Source organism: Pristis pectinata, chromosome 1 (assembly GCF_009764475.1).
Source record: "Pristis pectinata isolate sPriPec2 chromosome 1, sPriPec2.1.pri, whole genome shotgun sequence".
Lineage (NCBI taxonomy): Eukaryota > Metazoa > Chordata > Chondrichthyes > Rhinopristiformes > Pristidae > Pristis > Pristis pectinata.
Genome location: NC_067405.1, coordinates 71,029,817 through 71,049,373, shown reverse-complemented (window position 1 = coordinate 71,049,373; position 19,557 = coordinate 71,029,817). Strand labels below are relative to the sequence as shown.

The following is a 19,557-nucleotide window of genomic DNA, read 5'->3' as shown; positions in this document are numbered from 1 at the left end:
AGACCTGAACCACTACTTAGCTGGACCGGCACTGCAAGAACCAACCTAACCAAATGCGGCGGTTCTACATCACATGCACCTAGGCCGACCTAACCACGCCAGATTCAGATCAGGGAGCCGACATCCCTCGAGTCCCTTCGCTAAGAAACAGTCTAAAAGTTTGGTTAATTATCTTGGGTTTGCACCAAAGGTGTAGCAAGGCTTTTACTCAACAATTTAAAGTGCTTTGCTCACATTAAACTTCCCTGGATAAAACTAACTATACCTGGTTTTATTGGGATCACAGTAGTCCTTTTCAATCTGCTCCATATTTGGGAGATCATTCCACCCTTCTTTGCAAACTTGCCATCGATAAGGGAGCCTGAAATGAACTCTGATACACTTATCTGTGTGAAACAGAAACCACAAGAAGAGATTAGTTTAAATACATCACATTTGATGCTTCAGACTAAATAACTTTCTTTCCTCTTAAACATGCTTCCACCTTCACTCCCAAAAATCTAACTTCTTTCAAAGAGAATGGTTTCTCAGGAGATACAAGACTCAAACTGGTCTGAATGAAAACCAAATCACCAGTTTCCAGTGTGCCTCAAGCTTTATAGACATTTTGACAGCAGTTTTAAGGAAACCTAAAGGAAATTCTGGATTACCCAAAAAGGAGTGACAAAGTATAGAATACAAACAGATTGTTTAAAAAATTCTGTAATGTTTTGTAAATTACTCTACTTTCAGAGACTTGGGACAAAGTTGTCCAGGTAGACCTTGAGGGACTATAGGAAACCTAAAATATTGGAAAACTGCTTTTGCATCAATGGGAGAATAGAAGATTACTGAAGTTTGTTTCTTTTCTTGAGCAGTCAGCATATCAGGAAGGATTGTTTAACCTTCTGTGGCAAGAGAAGTCTGCATTTGGTAAGGAAGGAGTTCACCTTTCTGGAAGATGAAGGCATCAGGGGTGTCTCCTCAACACTTTGTTTAGGGCATTTTACAGGCTCTCACCTTAAGGCTCTATTAATCTCCATTATTTACAGAATTATCGCTAGAAGTCAATTCCACCATCACGTTGACATATTTGTGATTGATTTTACCTCTGAGTTTGTCTTAAAGTACATAGACATAGGAATTAAATTCTATAGACTCAATACTACATTGGAGACACTTAGTGGCATAAGGGCTGACTGCATCAAAAACTGGTTCAAAACAGTTTGATAACATGTACATCATACTACCAGGAAATGCACACCCCACAGTGTGAAGGGCAGCAAAAATCCTTTTGTACCTTGCTGATGACTTGCTGACTGACGAAAGATAAAGCATCAAAGGGTCAACTCTTCAGAAAAGGAAGGATTATCTTGATCAATAAACAGAGTAACAGCACAAATAAATCTAAAGAAAAAATATGAGGCCTTGGTAGAGCACATCAAGAAAGCACTCTTGAATGATCGCGAGAAAAGTATTCCCTTTCACTGCTCAGTGCACCTCAGATAAAGCACTGTCCTATAAGGGCAGGAACGCCAGATTCCAGTCTCCTCTAAACCACCAAACAATCTTGAACCCCTCTAACCAAACAACAGTGAAACTTGGGCTAGCCTCAAAAGCTGAGCCTAGCCCAAGTTTCACTGTTGTTTGGTTAGAGCGGTTTGCAGACTGGAACAGGCTTGCCAATTTCAGGCTGCCAGTCGGAAGTACTTAACATTGTTTTGCTTCTATAACAGAGCATGTTGCCGGTAATCAGATTTCTGATCTCAGGCGCTGAGCTTGTGATGGAGAAATTTGTCTTGACCACTAATACTGAGTTCTTGGGGGTGTATCAGCCACCCCGACACATTTTGTTCCTTCACTGGACCTTAAGGTAAGTAGAAGTGGCAGCTAATGCTCTCCCATGTCTTCAGCCTTAGCAACAAAAGAGAAATTCCTCCCCTACTCAAGAATTAAAACTCTTTCCATGCAAATTATTAAGGATATATTTTTCTGCATTGAGTTACTCTGGTGTTATATGACTCAAGAGAACAATTAATGGGAAGCATTTTTTTTTTATTTTCATTTTTAAACATCTGGATGGCTGCCAAGGCCAACATTTATTGTCCATCCCTAATTGTTCTTGAGAAATCAGCAATGAACTACTGCAATTCCTGTGGTGAAGGTACTCCCTCCCAGTGCTGTTGGGTAGGGACTTCCAGGACTTAGATCTAATGACAATGAAGGAAAGCAATACGATTTCATGTCAGGTGTGTAACTCAGGGGAATCTGCAGGCAATGTGTTCTTGCCCTTGTTGTTCTTGGTGGTAGAGGTAATGGGTTTGTAGAAGCCTGGGCTAATAACTACAGTCCATTTTGTTAATGGTACAAACTTTAACCTCTGCACCCCAGTGGTAGAGGGTACAAGTGTTTAGGGGAGTGGATGTGATGCCATTCAAGCAGGGTGCTTTATCCTGAATGGTGTTGAGTTGCACTCATCTGGACAAGAGTGTTCCATCTCACTCCTGACTTGTGCCACATAGATGACAGGAATGCTTTGGGATATCAAGAGATGAATCACTCACCACAAGATAACCAGCCTCTGATCTGCTCTCAGTTTTGGTATTTATCTGGCTACTCCAGATGAGTCTCCGATTAATAAGAACACAATGAATATTGATGGTGGGGACTTGGTAACAGTAATGACATTAAACATTAATGGTAACTTGTAAGAGGGTCTCTTCTTGGAGAGGGTCATTTCCTGGAACTTTTGTGGTACAAATGTTACTTGTCACTCATCAGTCTTGTCTGAATATTGTCTAGGACTCACTGCATGCCAGATGGATTGCATCATTTGCTTAGGAGTTGTGAATGGAACTGAGGATTAGGCATTGAAATCATCAGTGGACATCCCCATCTCTGACCTTATGATGAAAGGAAGATCATTAATGAAGCTGCTGAAGATGATTGGGCCTAGGACATTGCTCTGAGGAACTCCTGCAGGAGTTGAACAACCACAGCCATCTTCCTATGAGTGAGGTATGACCACAACCTTTTGAGCCAATTAACACAATTTGTGTAAAATGGATGTTAGCCTGCTGGGAATTGAAGTGTGGATTGTAAGAGGGTAGTTGACTCTGTAAACTTCAGTACCAGACTGTAGGACAGCTGGACAAGGAAAGGGAAGTTCACTGGACATTTCAAGTATGCACCATGTAGCCAAGAAGTGTGGTCCATCACACTTTTCACAAGTTATGATTGCAACATCGACACCAAAAAGATACCAGGATATGTCACCAAGGCAGACAAGAAGACAGTAGGACTCAGGTGTTGCTAATTTGAGTTTTTTTTTAAAGAAGCCTTTTTAGTGGCAGTTGCTCTCGAGTGTTTCCCAGGTTCTTTATACTTCAGAATTGATTTGCATCTCTCCACCATGCTCCCTATCCCATCTTTAGGTCCATTCACTTCAACAGCACCAAATATCGAGGCCAACTTATAACAGGCCCATGAAAGTCCAATTTCTACACTCCGGCATATTTCTCTAATCTCATTGTTGGTATTCTTTTTACATTTGACTGAGACAAGGCTAGAACCAATCCTAAAGCCAATTTATATTAAGTGGGGAGAGAATGGCTAGGATTGGATCAGATTAGATTCTCACATGCAGGTAAACAGTTTTAATAATCTAACTACATGCTGTTCTTGCCCAAATATATTTCTGTAAAATTGGAAGTACGAGATAGGGTTTGGGAAAGGACCACCCACACAAATGCAAAGCGCCCCTTAAGCTTAGGTTCCATTGGAAAACGCACTGCCTTTATGCTGTGAGCATAGTTATTTTTCCCTACTTTAGAGATCAGATACCTCTCGCTGCCTTGGTGAAGCAGCCAGCATAATCAAAGACCCCACCCACCTAGGTCATTCTCTCTTCCCTCCTCTCCCATCAGGCAGAAGATACAGGAGCCCAAGGGCACATACCACCAGGCTCAAGGACAGCATTTATCCCACTGTGATAAGACTATTGAACGGTTCCCTTATATGATGAGATGGACGCTTGACCTCAGTCTACCTCGTTATGACCTTGCACCTTATTGTCAACCTGCAATGCACTTCCCTGTAGCTCTGTACTGTTATTGTTTTTACCTGTACCACCTCAATGCACTCTGTACTAACTCAACGTATCTGCACTGTGTAATGAATTGATCTGTATGAAGAGTATGCAAGACAAGTTTTTCACTGTACCTCAGTACAAGTGACAATAATAAACCAGTACCAATACCAAATACCAAGATTGTGCTGGACTTTCAGTACCTTTAAAGCTACAGTTCTTCCAGACGAAGAAGAGACAAATCTCCTCATTGTCTGCGTCCCCATTGGAGCTGCTGGAAGATACTCGGGACTGAGGTCTCCTCTCTGTGGGTGGCAAATCATAGCACATGAACAGTCGGTCTCACACATTCAGCTGAACCACCTATCTATGGTGATCAGTGATTCTAAAGATGTAAAGGAATTCTTTAGTAACCCATTCACCAAATTCAATCATATATGGAAACCCATTTCAGAGGAAGCCATTGCATTACTGTGCCTGTGCTCATTCTTTGAAAGAGCCCTCCTATTAGTTTCACTACCCTGCATTTTTCCAAATTCCTGCAAATTTAGTATTTCTAGTATTTCTTTTGGTGTGTTATTATAGACTCTACTCTGACACCCCTGTACACAGTGCATTCCAGATCACAACAATAAATACCATTTTACTCCTGATTTTTTTTTGCCAGTTACCTTAAATCTATGGGAACCAACTCTTCTGCCATTGCAAAAGCTCTCCTTAAACTGCTTTGCCTTGATGGAAAAAAAAACAAGCACAGCCTCACCAGTCTCCCTGCATAATTGAAGTCCCTCATCACTTGGAAATCCATTCTGTACTCTTTCAAAGACTGACACTCTCCCTAAAATTTATAGTCTGCTTCAATTGAATTATCCCATCTCTGTTGCCAGGTCTGGAGGGTCCAGGTTATGAGGAGAGACTGGATAGGCTGGGAATGCGTTCCCTGGAGTGAAGGAGGCTGAGGTGTGACCTTATAGAGGTTTATAAAATTATGTGGGGCAGAGATAAGGTGAATGGTCATTGTCTTCTTCCCAGCGCAGAGGAGTCTAAGACTAGAGGGCATAGGCTTAAGGTAAGAGCAGAAAGATTTAAAGGGGACCTGAGGGGCAACTTTTTTTTGTTACACAGAGGGTAGTGGGTATGTGGAATGAGCTACCAGAAGAAGTGATAGACACAGGTACATTTACAATGTTTAAAGAGCATTTAGACAGGTACATGGACAAGAAAGAGTTAGAGGAATATGGGCCAAATGCAGGCAGATAGAACTAGCTCAAGTAGACAACTTGGTCGGCATGGAAGAGTTGGGCTGAAAGGCCTGTTTCCGTGCTGTATAACTTAATGACTCTATGACTGTTGTATTCCCATGAGATCAAGCTCAACATTCTGTTAGCCTACCCAATTATTTGATACTTTCTTCTACCACCTTTTTGTGGTTCACTGTGTTTGCACAGACCTGTCACAGCTGCAGTGCTGGAGTGACGGCTATTCTCAGTTGCTTCACCATTGGAGGCCCTGTAGGTTTTGATGTTGTACATATTCTGGTATATTTGAAGCAGGTGTTTGATCAGCTCTGTGCTCAGATTCTCCAGGACAGAGGAGGCACTGCTGTCTTTGAAATTATGAGAGCGTTTACAACTTGACCCAAACTTGCAGCTGCCCTGGACAAAGTGGAGGCAGACATGAAGCTTGGTGCAGGAACTCTTGAAGGTGCAGCTGCCAAACTGCCCGAGGCCCTTGTTGTAGAACACACAAATCTGCAAGAGATAATTCACAAACATGAGACTGAATTATGCACGCATGTCCAACCATCGCACTGCTCACACCCTGGATACGTGGCAGCAACTCCCCCACTGAAGGCTGTGGAGAAGAGGAAATATGCTGGTCTGAGTGTGCTTTACAAATGTCTGTTTACTGCTGTGGTCAGCTGGTGACACACTTAGCTTTACTGTGTCCCATTCCAGAGGCAAAAATTCATACTGACACTCCAGGTATTATCCTTAAGATGGGTCGTTAAATTCCTCACGTAGAATTCAAAATCGGGTGGGGAGTTCTCTCCAATGTTCTGACTGATATGTATGCTTCAACCAATATCAGTACAGCAAAGTGCCTGGCCATTATCACATTGCTGTTTGTGGGAATTTGTTCCGTGCATTATTACATTACTGGGAGATAATAATATGTAGGGAAATGGGATTGCTATACAAGATGCTGGCATGGGCTAGATGAGTTGAATGGCTTACTTCTGTGCAGTAACAATTCCATTATTCTTTGATTACAGCAGCAGCTACACTTAAATTACTTCATCTGTTCTTTTGGGACATCCTGAGGTTGTTAAAGGTGCAAGTCTCAGATCCATCATTGCTATCAATAGAAAAAAAACAAACCAATCAACTCCCTCTGTCACCTGTTTTAGAGACATTAAGGATGGGTTTGAGTAAAGCACAGTACAGATGGTAGTACTGAGAAGTGATGGGGAGTGTCTCCCCATTTTGGTCAAAGGAAAGAAAATATTTCTGAAGGTGCAGCACTGCGCATGAAGTGTCAGCCTGCCTTTGGTACTTCAAGCTTCTGGAACAAGAATGAAATCCACACCCTTGTGGTTCAAGACACAAGAGTGATCCTACTGAGTTATGGTTATCACCAATGATCTAGGAATGTCCCAGTTGCTATATCAAAGCACAAATCCACACTGTGGTGGTTAAAGATAACAAGTAGAAAATTATATATGAAATTCACAGGTAAAACAGAAAATGGTGCAAATAAGCAGCAGGTGAAGTAGCATCTGTGAAAAGAGAAACATTTCAGGTCAATGACCTTTCATCATGAGTTCCACTTAACTTGCTGAGGGCTTCCAACGTTTTCTGTTTTACTACAGCTTTCAATCATTCACAGTGTTTTACATTGTACATGTGTAATTGGATATGTAATTTGCAAAACTTAAAAGAATTGAGAAGGGATTAATGAACAGCAATGACTCCCAAAGGTAGCTCCATGGCAACCAGGAATGATTAACGGTCCTCTAGCAACCATAGGCTCAAGTACATAAGCCTGTGGAAAATCTGGCTTCTCAATCCTCCCATGGTTTATATATTAACTCTATCCTAAGTTGATTACAAAGTATGCAGACAACTATATTAAAAAAAATAGGTTTTAGCCTATGGATAAGGCCTCATTTAGTTGACCTGAATATTAGGTCAACTACAAGAGCCCTTTTATTAGTACTAGTATTAGAGAAGCATCTAAAGGCTGTGATGGTAATGTAACTGTTAACTTACTGGTTGAATAATCCAAATACCTGAACTAACAATTCAGAGGCCTAAATTCAGAGTATAAATTCAGTTAATAACCTGAAATTTGGAAAAGAAACTATTTTAGTAATGATGACCACAAAGACTAATGGATATTTTCTGTCGTAAAAAGCCATCTGTTTCACTAATATCCTTAAGGGGAGAAAACCTATCATCGCCACCTGGTCTGACTTGTATGTGACTCTGGACCACCATCTACCCGCGCACCCCCCCCCCCCCCCCACCCAAAAGTGCCAGAGACCCATGTTCAATCCTGACCTTGGGTGCTGTCTGTATGGAGGTCCTCCCTGTGATGGCCTGGGTTTCCTCTCACATCACAGATGTGCAGGTTGGTAAATTAATTGGGCACTGTAAGTTGCCCCTAAGTGAGTGATAGAAATTGGGGGGAGCTGAAGGTATGTGGATTGAGCATGAATCCCAGATGGTATGTTGCCTCCCAGGTGCCAGGGTCTGGGATGCCACTGATCGGGTCCACAGAATTCTTGAGTGGGAGGGAGAGCAGCCAGAGGTTGTGGTCCATATTGGCACCAATGACATAGGTAGGAAGGGGGATGAGGTCCTGAAGAGTGAGTTCAGGGAGCTAGGCAGAAAATTGAGGAACAGGACCTCAAGGGTAGCAATCTCGGGATTGCTGCCAGTGCCACGTGATAGTGAAGGTAGGAATAAGAGGAGGTGGCAGATAAATGTGTGGCTGAGAAGTTGGTGCAGGAGGGAGGGTTTTAGATTTCTGGATCATTGGGATCTCTTCTCGGGAAGGTGGGACCTGTACAGAGAGGACAGGTTACACCCGAACCAGAAGGGGGCCAATATCCTTGCGGCGAGATTTACTAGGGTGGTACAGGAGGGTTTAAACTAGTTTGTGAGGGGGAAGGGAACCGGAGGAGTAGGTCAGAGGAAGAAGGGAATGGGGAAAAGTTAGATCAAACAGGCAGAGAGGCTTTGGGGAAGGAGAAGCAGAATACAGGCTGTAAAAGTAGTAAGATAGATGGACTGAAGTGTGTTTACTTAAATGCAAGAAGTGTCAGGAATAAGGGGGATGAACTGAGGGCTTGGATAAGTATGGGGGACTATGATATCGTGGCTATTACTGAGACATGGCTGACGTCAGGAGAGGAGTGGATATTGAATATTCCTGGTTTTCGGTGTTTTAAGAGGGATAGGGAAGGGGGGAGAAGAGGTGGAGGGGTGGCGATACTGGTCAGGGACATTGTTACGGCTGTGGAAAAGATGGATGTTGTAGAAGGATCATCTCTAGAGTCTGTATGGGTGGAGTTAAGGAACAAGAAAGGAGCAGTTACTCTACTAGGAGTATTCTATAGGCCCCCCGGTAGCAGTAGAGATATAGAGGAACAGATTGGCAGGCAGTGTTTGGAGAGAAGCAGAAATAACAGGGTTATTATAACGGGAGACTTCAACTTCCCAAATATAGACTGGAACCTGCTTAGTGCCAAAGGTTTAGATGGGACAGAATTTGTTAAGTGTGTCCAGGAGGGATTCCTGACGCAGTATGTTGACAGGCCGACTAGAGGGAATGCCATGGTAGATCTAGTTTTAGGAAATGAACCGGGACAGGTGAAGGATCTATTAGTGGGTGAGCATTTGGGGGACAGTGACCATTGCTCCATAACCTTTAAAATTGTCATGGACAGGGACAGGTGCAGAGAGGACAAGAGGTTTTTCAATTGGGGAAGGGCTAATTACGATGCTATAAGGAGAGAACTTGGGAGTGTAAATTGGGATGTCCTTTTTGAAGGAAAATGTACCATGGGGATGTGGTCGATATTCAGGGATCTTATGCAGGATGTTAGAGATAAATATGTCCCGGTGAGGCAGAGAAGGAATGGCAGGGTGAAGGAACCGTGGGTGACGAGAGAGGTGGAACGACTTGTTAGGGAGAAGAAGATAACATACGTGAGGTACAAGCAGCAAGGTTCAGACAGGGCCCGTGAGGAATATAGGGTAGCGAGGAAGGAACTTAAGAAAGGGCTGAGGAGAGCTAGAAGGGGACATGAAAAGGCTTTGGCTAGTAGGGTTAAGGAAAATCCCAAGGCCTTTTTCAAGTACGTGAAGGGTAGGAGGATGGCTAGGGTGAAGGTAGGTCCGATTAAGGACAAAGGTGGGAGAATTTGCCTGGAGGCGGCAGAAGTGGGAGAAGTTCTCAATGAGTACTTCTCTTCGGTATTCACCAGGGAGAGGGGTCTTGATGATGCGGAAGGGAGTGCTGGTAGGGGTAATGTTCTCGAGGTTGTTGATATCAAGAGAGAGGATGTGTTGAAGTTAAATAATATTAAGACAGATAAATCTCCGGGGCCTGACAGGATTTTCCCCAGGCTGCTTCGAGAGGCTAGGGAGGAGATTGCTGAACCACTGGTAAGGATCTTTGAGTCCTCGTTGTCTACGGGGGTGGTGCCGGAGGATTGGAGGGTTGCGAATGTGGTCCCCTTGTTCAAAAAAGGTAATAGGGAGAGGCCAGGGAATTACAGACCGGTGAGTCTCACGTCTGTGGTGGGTAAGCTGTTAGAAAGGATTCTAAGGGATAGGATTTATGAACACCTTGAGAATCATGGACTGATTAGGGACAGCCAGCATGGCTTTGTGAAGGGAAGATCTTGCCTCACAAGCCTGATAGAGTTCTTTGAGGAGGTGACCAGGAAGATTGATGAGGGCAGTGTGGTGGATGTGGTTTACATGGATTTTAGTAAGGCGTTTGATAAGGTTCCTCATGGTAGGCTTCTTCAGAAGGTCAGAGGCCAAGGGATCCAAGGAAGCTTGGCTGTGTGGATTAGGAATTGGCTTGCATGTAGAAAGCAGAGGGTTGTGGTGGAGGGAGTGCCCTTGGATTGGAAGGCAGTGACTAGTGGTGTCCCGCAGGGATCGGTTCTGGGACCTCTACTTTTTGTGATATTTATAGATGACTTAGATGAGGGGGTGGAGGGCTGGGTTAGTAAGTTTGCGGACGACACTAAGATAGGCGGTGTTGTGGATAGTGTGGAGGGCTGTCGGAGCTTACAGAGGGATATTGATAGGATGCAGAGCTGGGCTGACAAGTGGCAGATGGAGTTCAATCCGGAGAAGTGTGAGGTGGTACACTTTGGAAGGACAAACTCCAGGGCAGAGTACAGGGTAAACGGCAAGGTACTTGGCAGTGTGGAGGAGCAGAGGGATCTGGGGGTTCATATTCACAGTTCGTTGAAAGTTGCCTCACAGGTGGAAAGAGCAGTTAAGAAGGCCAATGGGATGTTGGCTTTCATAAGTCGCGGGATTGAGTTTAAGAGCCGCGAGGTTATGATGCAGCTTTACAAAACTCTAGTTAGGCCACACTTAGAGTACTGTGTTCAGTTCTGGTCGCCTCATTATAGGAAGGATGTGGAGGCGTTGGAGAGGGTGCAGAGGAGATTTACCAGGATGCTGCCTGGATTGGAGAGTATTGAATATGAGGAGAGGCTTAAGGTGCTAGGGCTTTATTCACTGGAAAGGAGGAGGATGAGAGGAGACATGATAGAGGTATATAAAATATTGAGAGGAATAGATAGACAGTCAGCGCCTCCTTCCCAGGGCACCAATGCTCAAGACGAGAGGTCATGGCTTTAAGGTTATGGGTGGGAGGTTCAGGGGAGATGTCAGAGGGAGGTTTTTCACCCAAAGAGTGGTTGGTGCATGGAATGCACTGCCTGGGGTGGTGGTGGAGGCAGATACATTGAACAGGTTCAAGAGCTTGTTGGATAGGCATATGGAGGAATGTGAGATAGAGGGATATGCAGGAAGAAGGGGTTAGGTAGTGTGAGGGTGGTCTGATGGACGGCATGACACGGTGGGCCGAAGGGCCTGTTTTGTGCTGTATGGTTCTATGATTACAATGGGATAGGTGGAGGATGAGTGCAAGTGGGTGTCTGATGGTCAGCACAGACTCAATGTGCCTGTATGACTCTATGAATTATCCAGGGACAAAGCAGCCCACTTGACTAGCACCCCATCCACCATCCTGAACATTCATTTTCACCACCACTGGTGTACTGTGGCTGCAGTATGCACCATCAACAAAGTGTACTATAATTACTCAACTGGGTTACTCTGACAGCACCTCCCACACGGTTACTCTGACAGCACCTCCCACACCTCTGACCTGTACCATTAAGGAGGACAAGGGTAGGAGGTGTGTGGGATCATCACCGACAGGGATTCCTCTCCATACTGCATAACACTTGGCTTGGAAATATATCTTTGTTTCTTCATTGTTGTTGGATCAAAATCCTGGAACTCCCCATCGAGCAACACCGTGGAAATACCCTCATTAGAAGGACTGCAGCAGTTCAAGGCAGCAGCTCACCACCACCTTCTCAAGGGCAACTGGGGATGGGCAACACATGCTGCTTTTGGCCAGATCCAGAAAAAGGAACCATGGGGTTTCACAAGTGTGTGAGCAAACAAAATTTGACACTGAATCAGACATTGAAATAGGTGACCAAATGTTTTTTCAAAACGATTTTAAAATTGACATGAAAGGCAGAGAGGATGAGGGAGGATATTCCAGTTCCTCTGGCCCAGATAGCTGAAGTTAAGGAGCAGAACTAAAGAGCGAACAAGAAGACAAAATTAAAGGGGTGCAGAGATTGGAGGTACAGTATATCAGACTGGAAGTGATTACAGAGAAAAGGAAAATCTGAATACACTGTGGAGAATTTACAGACAAGGAACCTGGGGCTGAATTAAGACCAAGCCAAGCCCTTCAAAATTCATTACATCACACATCACTGTATCTCTCCCAGGCTCTCACATCAGGAGTTGACAGGACTTTTGCAGTGGCAATGGTTATATGTCAATGGAACAGCAGGAGTAACAAAGCTCAAACCTCAGGCAACAGGGATGAATCATTCTGGAGCAGAATCTGGCGCAATTCCATATCATTCAGGTGTTGAAGGTTGTTAGCACGCAGGATGGCAGAGTTGTGAGGAGAATGGATGTTGTGTGAGAAATTGCAGGTGTGTCTGAAAAGGAAACCAAACAATTTTATCAATGTCAATTGTGCCTTACTGTATATCTTTCTTATTTTCTTAAGCTACTCCCCAGGGATAAAAAGTCTCTCATCTCCCAAAGGGAACTCCCTCAACAAAACAGCTGCCTCCAGTTTTTCCACGTAAGTGCATGAACTATGTAAGCAACTCGACAGTACTGTAGGCACCATCAGGCACCATCTGTGAGGAGGGGATTCTAACTAAAGGAACAATTGACCAGCCTAAGGATTGTAGAAGTCTTTCAATTTAAGAGATACCATGTGCTTAACATAAGAACGTAAGGAAAAATGAATAAGAGGCCAATTGGCCATTTGAGCCTGCTCCATTATTCAGTGCAATTAAGGCTGATCCAATCTTGGCCTCAATACCACTTTCCCCGTTTCCCGTGCCCATTAACTCCCTTGTAGTTCAAATGCCTGTCAGTCTTTGCCTTGAATATATTCAATGACCACACCTCCACGGTTCTCAGGAGTGGAGAACTTTCAAAGAGTCACGACCCACAGTGAAGAAATTCCTCCCTATCTCCATCTGAAAAAGGAGACCCCTTATTCTGAAGCTCCATCTTGTGATTCTATGCACACTACTAGACTAAATATCCTCTCATCACCAAACCTCTCGATCTTCCTCAGAATCTATATTTCAATAAGATCATCTCTCATTTTTCTAAGCAATGAGTATAGCCCAACCTGCTCGACCTCTCCTTCTACCTCAACTTCTTCATCCAAAGAATCACTCGAGTGAACCTTTTCTGCACTGCATCCAATGCAATGTAAACCGTATGTAACACTCCAGGTGTGGTCTCATCAGCCCCTGTAAAGTTGCATCAAAACTTTACTTCTGTAGGTGGCCTTGGGTTTACATAGAATATAGAACAATAGAGCACAGAAACAGGCCCTTCGGCCCACCATGTCTATGCTGACCATGATGCCAATCTAACTCATCCCATCTGCCCACACGTGGTGTGTATCCTTCCATTCCTTTCCTGTTCACGTGTCTGTCTAAATGCTTCTTAAATGTTGTTAACGTATCTGCTCCTACCACCTCCCCGGCAGCAAATTCCAGGCACTCACTACTCTGCGTAAAATAACTTGCCTCACAAATCTCTTTTAAACTTACCCCCACTCATCATTAAAGCTGTGCCCTCTAGTATTTGTCATTTCTACCCTGGGAAAAACACTATCTGCCCTATCTGTGCCTCTTATTATCAACCCTCAAATTCTAATGCTCCAGAGAAAACATTTCTTGTATCAGACCTGCCTGGGAGTTAACCTTCCAATTTTTTAGCTCAGTGGTAGCACAACCACCTTCTGATGAGGTTGTGAGCTTAAGTCCCACTCCAGAGATAACACAAAATCCAGGCTGACACTCAAATGCAGCATCCAGCACTACACTCTTGGAGGCACTATAATTTGGATAAGAGGTTAAACTTAGTCCCATCTCTTCTTGTTAGCACAATTTTAAAAGCACCCAGACCAATAACCCTAAATCAACATCGCTAAGGAAGTATTTCTGTTTGTTATTACAATCTTGCTTATGGGATCATGCTGAGTAAAAACTGGCAGTCATGTTTTCTGCAGCGACCACAGGTTGAAGTTCTTCACTAATTGCTGAACAAATACAAGTTTCCATTTCGATTTGATTCTGTGCAAAATCGCTAAACATCCACCTCTCCGTTTTTGAGCTTTATACTGCCTTAGGTCTGGTATTGAAAGGACAGGAACTCCAGTTGAAGGAAACTCCACTGACTCATGACAAAGGAAATAGGGAATCTTCTTCCTTGCATCACAATGGCCAGAACCTACACTGAGAACTATAGATTGGCCTGGCTGGGGTTCATTAAGAAGCTTCAATCCCCAAAGCAATGCAAGGAAAGTCTTATGCAAACCATTACTGTTTGACTGTCAGCCCTGGTATAATTTCAGTGAGTCTGTGCTGCACTTCCTCCAAGGCCAATGCATCATTCTTCAGGTATGCTGCCCAAAATAAATGCAGTACTTCAGGTTCTCTGTGAACTTACACCCATTTTTCCCCCCACTCTCCTTAAGATAAAGGCTAACATTCCTTTCATTTTATGATGATGTTTGTACTTCTGCCCTAGATATTCAAATCCTTTTGTTCCTCCCCAACCCCTCACTTTATAAACATCTCTTTGTAGCTTCCTACTCCCATGCTAGTAGCTCTTCCTCTAAACATGCTGATATTTGCAGACTTGGAGATACAGCTGTCTCCACCTTTATCCAAATGACATAGTAAAAAGATTCCTAGGTCACGTCACTCATCATATCCTGCCAATCAGACTGCATTTCCTTTTGTTACTGTTCTCCATTTCCTTTCTCCCAACCAATTAACAATGCACACTGCAAGGTTCTCTCCAAATCCATATTTGTTTCTGCTCATAATCTTTTGTTTGAAATATAATTAAGTGTCTTCTGGAAGTGCAATAGATGACTTCTGAAAGCAATGTCGTCCAATAATAATTTCAAAAAATTTCAACAGGATTATTCAAGGATAGGTCACATATGTATGAGAAACCCTTGACTAATCTTTGCTGTCACTCCTTGGTTGATTCTTGCCCAGCTGGCGAGTCAGACTGACTAAGATAAATTCCATCTCTGTAACTGGTAAGAAACTGTCAAGACTGTAGAAAGTAGAACAGTACATACAGCACAGGAGAAGACCGTTCAGCCCACAATGTCTGTGCCAAACACGATGCCAAATGAAATCTTTTCTGCCTGTACATTGTCCATATCCCTCCATTCCCTGCAATAATCATGTGTCCAACACTCTCTTAAATGCCACTATCATATCTGCTTCCACCATTACCTCTGGAAACCTGTTCTAGGTAACCTCTGCTCTCTGTGTAAAAAAAAACTTGCCCCACACATCTCCTTTAAACTTTGCCCCTCTCACCTTAACTGCATGTCCTCTCGCACTTGACATTTCTACCCTGGAAAAAAGATTCTGACTGTCCACCCTACCTGTGTCTCTCATAATTTTATAAACTTCTTTCAGGTCTCCCCTCAGCCTCTGACGCTCCAGAGAAAACAACTCAAGTTTGTCCAAGCTCTCCTTGTAGCTCATGCCCTCTAATCCAGGCAGCATCCTGGTAAACCTCTTCTGCACCCTTTCCAAAGCCTCCACATACTTCCTGTAATGGAGAGACCAGAATTGCACACAATATTCCAAGTGCGGCCTAACCAAAATTTTATGTAGCTGAAACATGACTTCCTTACTCTTATACTCAATGCCCCAACCAATGAAGGAAAGTGCACCATACAACTTCTTTACCGCCCTATCTAATTGTGTGGCCATGTTCAGGGAGCTATGGACTTGGACCCCAAGATCCCTCTGTATATCAATGCTGTTAAGGGCCCTTCCATTAACTGTATACTTCTCCCTTATACCTGAACTCCCAAAGTGCAGCACCTCATTCTTGTATGGATTAAGCTCCATCTGCCATTTCTCCGCCCATACCTGCAACTGATCTGTATTCTGCGGTATCCTTTGACAGCCCTTTACACTGTCCACAACTGCACCAATTGTTGTGTCATTTGCAAACTTACTAACCCACCTGTCTTCATTTTCATCTAAGTTATTTACATGCATCACAAACAACGAAGGCCTCAGCACTGATCGCTGCAGAACACCACTGGTCACAGGACTTCAGCCAGAATAGCACCCTTCCACCTGTGCAAGCCAATTCCAAATCCAAGCTACCACGTCACTGTGGATCCCATGCATCTTAATCTTCTGGATCAGCCTACCATGAGGGACCTTGTCAATTGGAGTTATCTGGTTCCTCTCTCCCTTTGGAAGTGATCAACTGACAGTTACAATATTACATTCTACAGGCAAATTTTCCAAATCTAGAGATTATGAAATAATGCACCATAATTTACTCACTTGTCTTTTTGATATTCTGAGACAGAATCCATCAGGTCCCAGATTTTTTTCTCCATAACTATTTTAAAAAAACATAATAAATACTAAGTATAACTCAACCAAGGCTGGGAAATGAACATGGGACCCGTTTCTGAATAAACCTGTTGACATACCAGATGTTTGACAAGTGGCATATCAACTCTTACCACCTCAGGACATTCAGAAGTGCTTGACAGACAATCAGGTACTTTCCTGAAGTACTGTCATCACAGCAATGTAAATGTGACAGTCAGTCTGCATATTAGAAAATCCTACAATTAGCAACACAATTGGGTCCCAGATCTGATGTAATGTCATCAGTTCTACTTGAAGTCCTGAACACTCTCTTAATGTGGATCCTGGGACAACTGTGCTCTGCTGTTGGATTCCTTATGGAGGCACACAGAGGTGTACACACTTCAGTGGATTTCCAGCCACTTAGGCTAGAAAGTCTGCTTGCTAATCTGGGCCCTTCCAGTTTCCATGTTCATCTTTGAAGGCAGGTAGGGCCCCCGCTTAATGCTTCACCTGAAAGACAGTATTCCCAAAAGAGCAGCATATCTGTAAAACTATTGGAATGTCAGCCTGGAATGCGCTTAAATTTGGATTGGGTCTTGAACCCACAATTTTCTGGCTCAAAAGCAATAAAACTGTTCTCTGGGCCATGGCTGAAGCAATAGTGATGATATTCTAATCAAAAGCATCCTCACGCTCCAAGTCATCTTGACTGTGGCATTACACTATTGGGTGGTAACACCAGCTATTGACAAATGGGTCTGAATTTCTGCTCATTGATTCTGTGAAATTAAACAAGTCACTGACTGCGTTAACATCAGAGAGAGGAATCTCAGAACAACCCTACCCAATTTTTCCCAAAGTCTTCATCCCCAGGCCTCTATTTTTGATTTTGTTTTCAAAAGTTTTGTTGAAAAGTTTTAAAACATTAACAAAACTTAACTGAAAATGTTGTCCAGGATGCACTCCAACCACTGTGGTGCCAACCAGTCCTGGAAGAAATCCATAGAACCAGCGGGAGCCATGTGCTGCTTCTCTAGCTGCACACAGGCCGTAGATGCACATGGTACATTGTTCTGTCATGTCACATCATGGACAGAAGGTAGGGTTTGCCTTTTATTTCCACGGCCTTCAAAAGAATTCCGCCACTAAACAGATCTTCCCCTCCCTCCCCTCTCAGCATTCCAGAGGGACCATTCCCTTCATGACTCCCTGGTCCACTCTTTTGTGTCCTCCAACCAATCCCTCCCCATCCGAAGGCACTTTCCCCATGCAGCTCCCTTTTACCTCATCCCTCCCCACCATCCTACAGTTTTGCTAAGCAGCTATGTTCAGTCTGCAGGGGTGACTCAGAGCACCCTGTTACCTGCCACTTAAATACTCCATCTCATTCCAACCTGTCCATAGCCTCCTGCACTGTTATAATGAGACCCTGTGTAAGCTTGGGGAACAGCACAAATATTCGGCATGGGCAGATGGCAGCCTTCTGGACTCACTACCAAATTCCAACACTTCAGCTCACTCACATTCTGTGTCAGAACTGGCTGTTTCTGTTGTACATCATCCATTAGCACATCCTGACCAGCTGAACATATCCCATAGCCCTGCTTTTGACAAGTCTTATGTCCCTTTTGACATATTCTCAATCACAGGGTTTATGCTCCTTTGTTCTGATTCTCACCAACTGCTCCCATTAACCCATCAACTGGTGACTTTGTTTACAACTCATCCCCATGGCAACCCTGGTCTCCTCCTTTCAGAGTGATTCTTTGTCCAATCCATCCCTCCTCACCCTCTCAGCAACCCAACTTGATGCTCTCATTTGGGAAAAATTCTAATGAATGGTCTTTGACCTGAAACATTAACTCTATACCTCTCGCCACAGATGCTGCCTGACCTACTGAGCGTTTCTGCCATTTTCTGATTTTATTTTGGCATCTCCAGCATCTGCAGTTTTTGGATCTTCATGCAGGGTTTGTTGTTAGATCCTACATCTAATTCTGCCATTGCCACATCAGGGCAGATCACACACCCACACTGATGTGGCAATGGCAGAATTAGATGTAGGATATTGGCAACTGAGTTTGGGACCACTTCAATCAAGCTTATGAAAGGGTGAAGGTCAAAAGAGTACAACTTTACTGTGCTATGGGGAGTATTGTAAGTCTGCCCAGCTCCTTACCTTGCTGCTCTACAGGAGCAACACTTGGCTTTAAACTCCAGCCAGGTTTTTGGTCAACTGCCCCAGACTCACTATACACGGCTCTGTGTTATCCCTACCCCTCTCTCTCTCTCTCGCATACACACAACGGACCGGCTTCCTTTACCTTCCTTTGGCGAACTTGCAATTGTCGAAGAGGAAGAACTTGCAGAGATGGAGTTGGCCGCAGCCACCGCCGCTGCAATTCCTCTTGACGAAGTCTTTGCACAGCCTGGCAGCAGTGGTGGCGACGAGCAGGGTGTCGCCACTGAGCTGCGGGCCCGGGAGCCCCGAGTCCTCGGGCGGCACTTTGGTGAACAACTGCCCGTTGGCCAGCACCTTGCTCAGCTCTCCGTCCGACACCTTGAAGTACCTGGAGACCTCCTTACGCAAGCTGCTGTAGTCCAGCGAGCCGCCGCGGGAGCACAAGGTCTGAGTGCAGTAATCTCGGACTCGGTCTAGAGACATTGTCCCGGGCTCCTCTCTCCTTTTACCGAGTCCGGAAAAAAAAACGGAAAACGAAACCGAAACTTTGGGGCTGCCCCGCCTTTCTCGGTCCTGATAGGCTGCTCCCTTCAACCTTCTCTCTTCCTCCGTCGCACGACGGGTCGAAACAGTTCCCTCTCGGGGTGGTAGAGGGGGGTGGCGCCGCGCAAGGAGAGATGCAAAGCGGGCGAAAGCCGAGGAGAAAGAGAGAGTGCGAGAGGGGGGAAACCAAACAGTTGCGTTTCTGCATGAATGCGGGAGACCGCAAGAGAGAACACGAGAGCCGGGCACACTGCAGCTGGTGAGAGGAGGGAGGAAAAGTGCGTCTATGCTTAGAATATGGAAACTGTTCAGAAAGTTCTTTGGCAAATAGATCTGAGAAATCCGCTCAGTTCTGTCATTTTGTTCCACTTTCTAATCTCATATCGTAGCTTTTGTTGTGTTTTTGCTCGCTCTAACCCATCGAGCAGGTGAGCTCCACGACTTATCCTCACAGCAACCCTTACCTCACCCTATCACTGAAATTTCCTTTGTCTTATCCATCCCTGCTGC

The 19,557-nt window shown here is 44.3% G+C and overlaps 1 protein-coding gene across 1 annotated transcript in view; it reads right to left on the bottom strand.

Annotated features, from left to right (window-relative positions):
- LOC127574013 (protein mono-ADP-ribosyltransferase PARP12-like) overlaps nt 1–19,067 on the bottom strand; it is a 34,757-nt gene extending 15,690 nt beyond the window's left edge. Inside the window, exons 1-5 of the mRNA XM_052022642.1 lie at nt 18,647–19,067; nt 12,221–12,356; nt 5,517–5,817; nt 4,270–4,371; nt 266–386 (exon numbers count right to left, since the gene is read on the bottom strand). Coding sequence (XP_051878602.1) covers nt 266–386; nt 4,270–4,371; nt 5,517–5,817; nt 12,221–12,356; nt 18,647–18,987 — 1,001 coding nt within the window. The 5' untranslated portion in view covers nt 18,988–19,067. The remainder of the gene's footprint in view (nt 1–265; nt 387–4,269; nt 4,372–5,516; nt 5,818–12,220; nt 12,357–18,646) is intronic.
- Between the last annotated feature and the right edge of the window lie 490 nt (nt 19,068–19,557).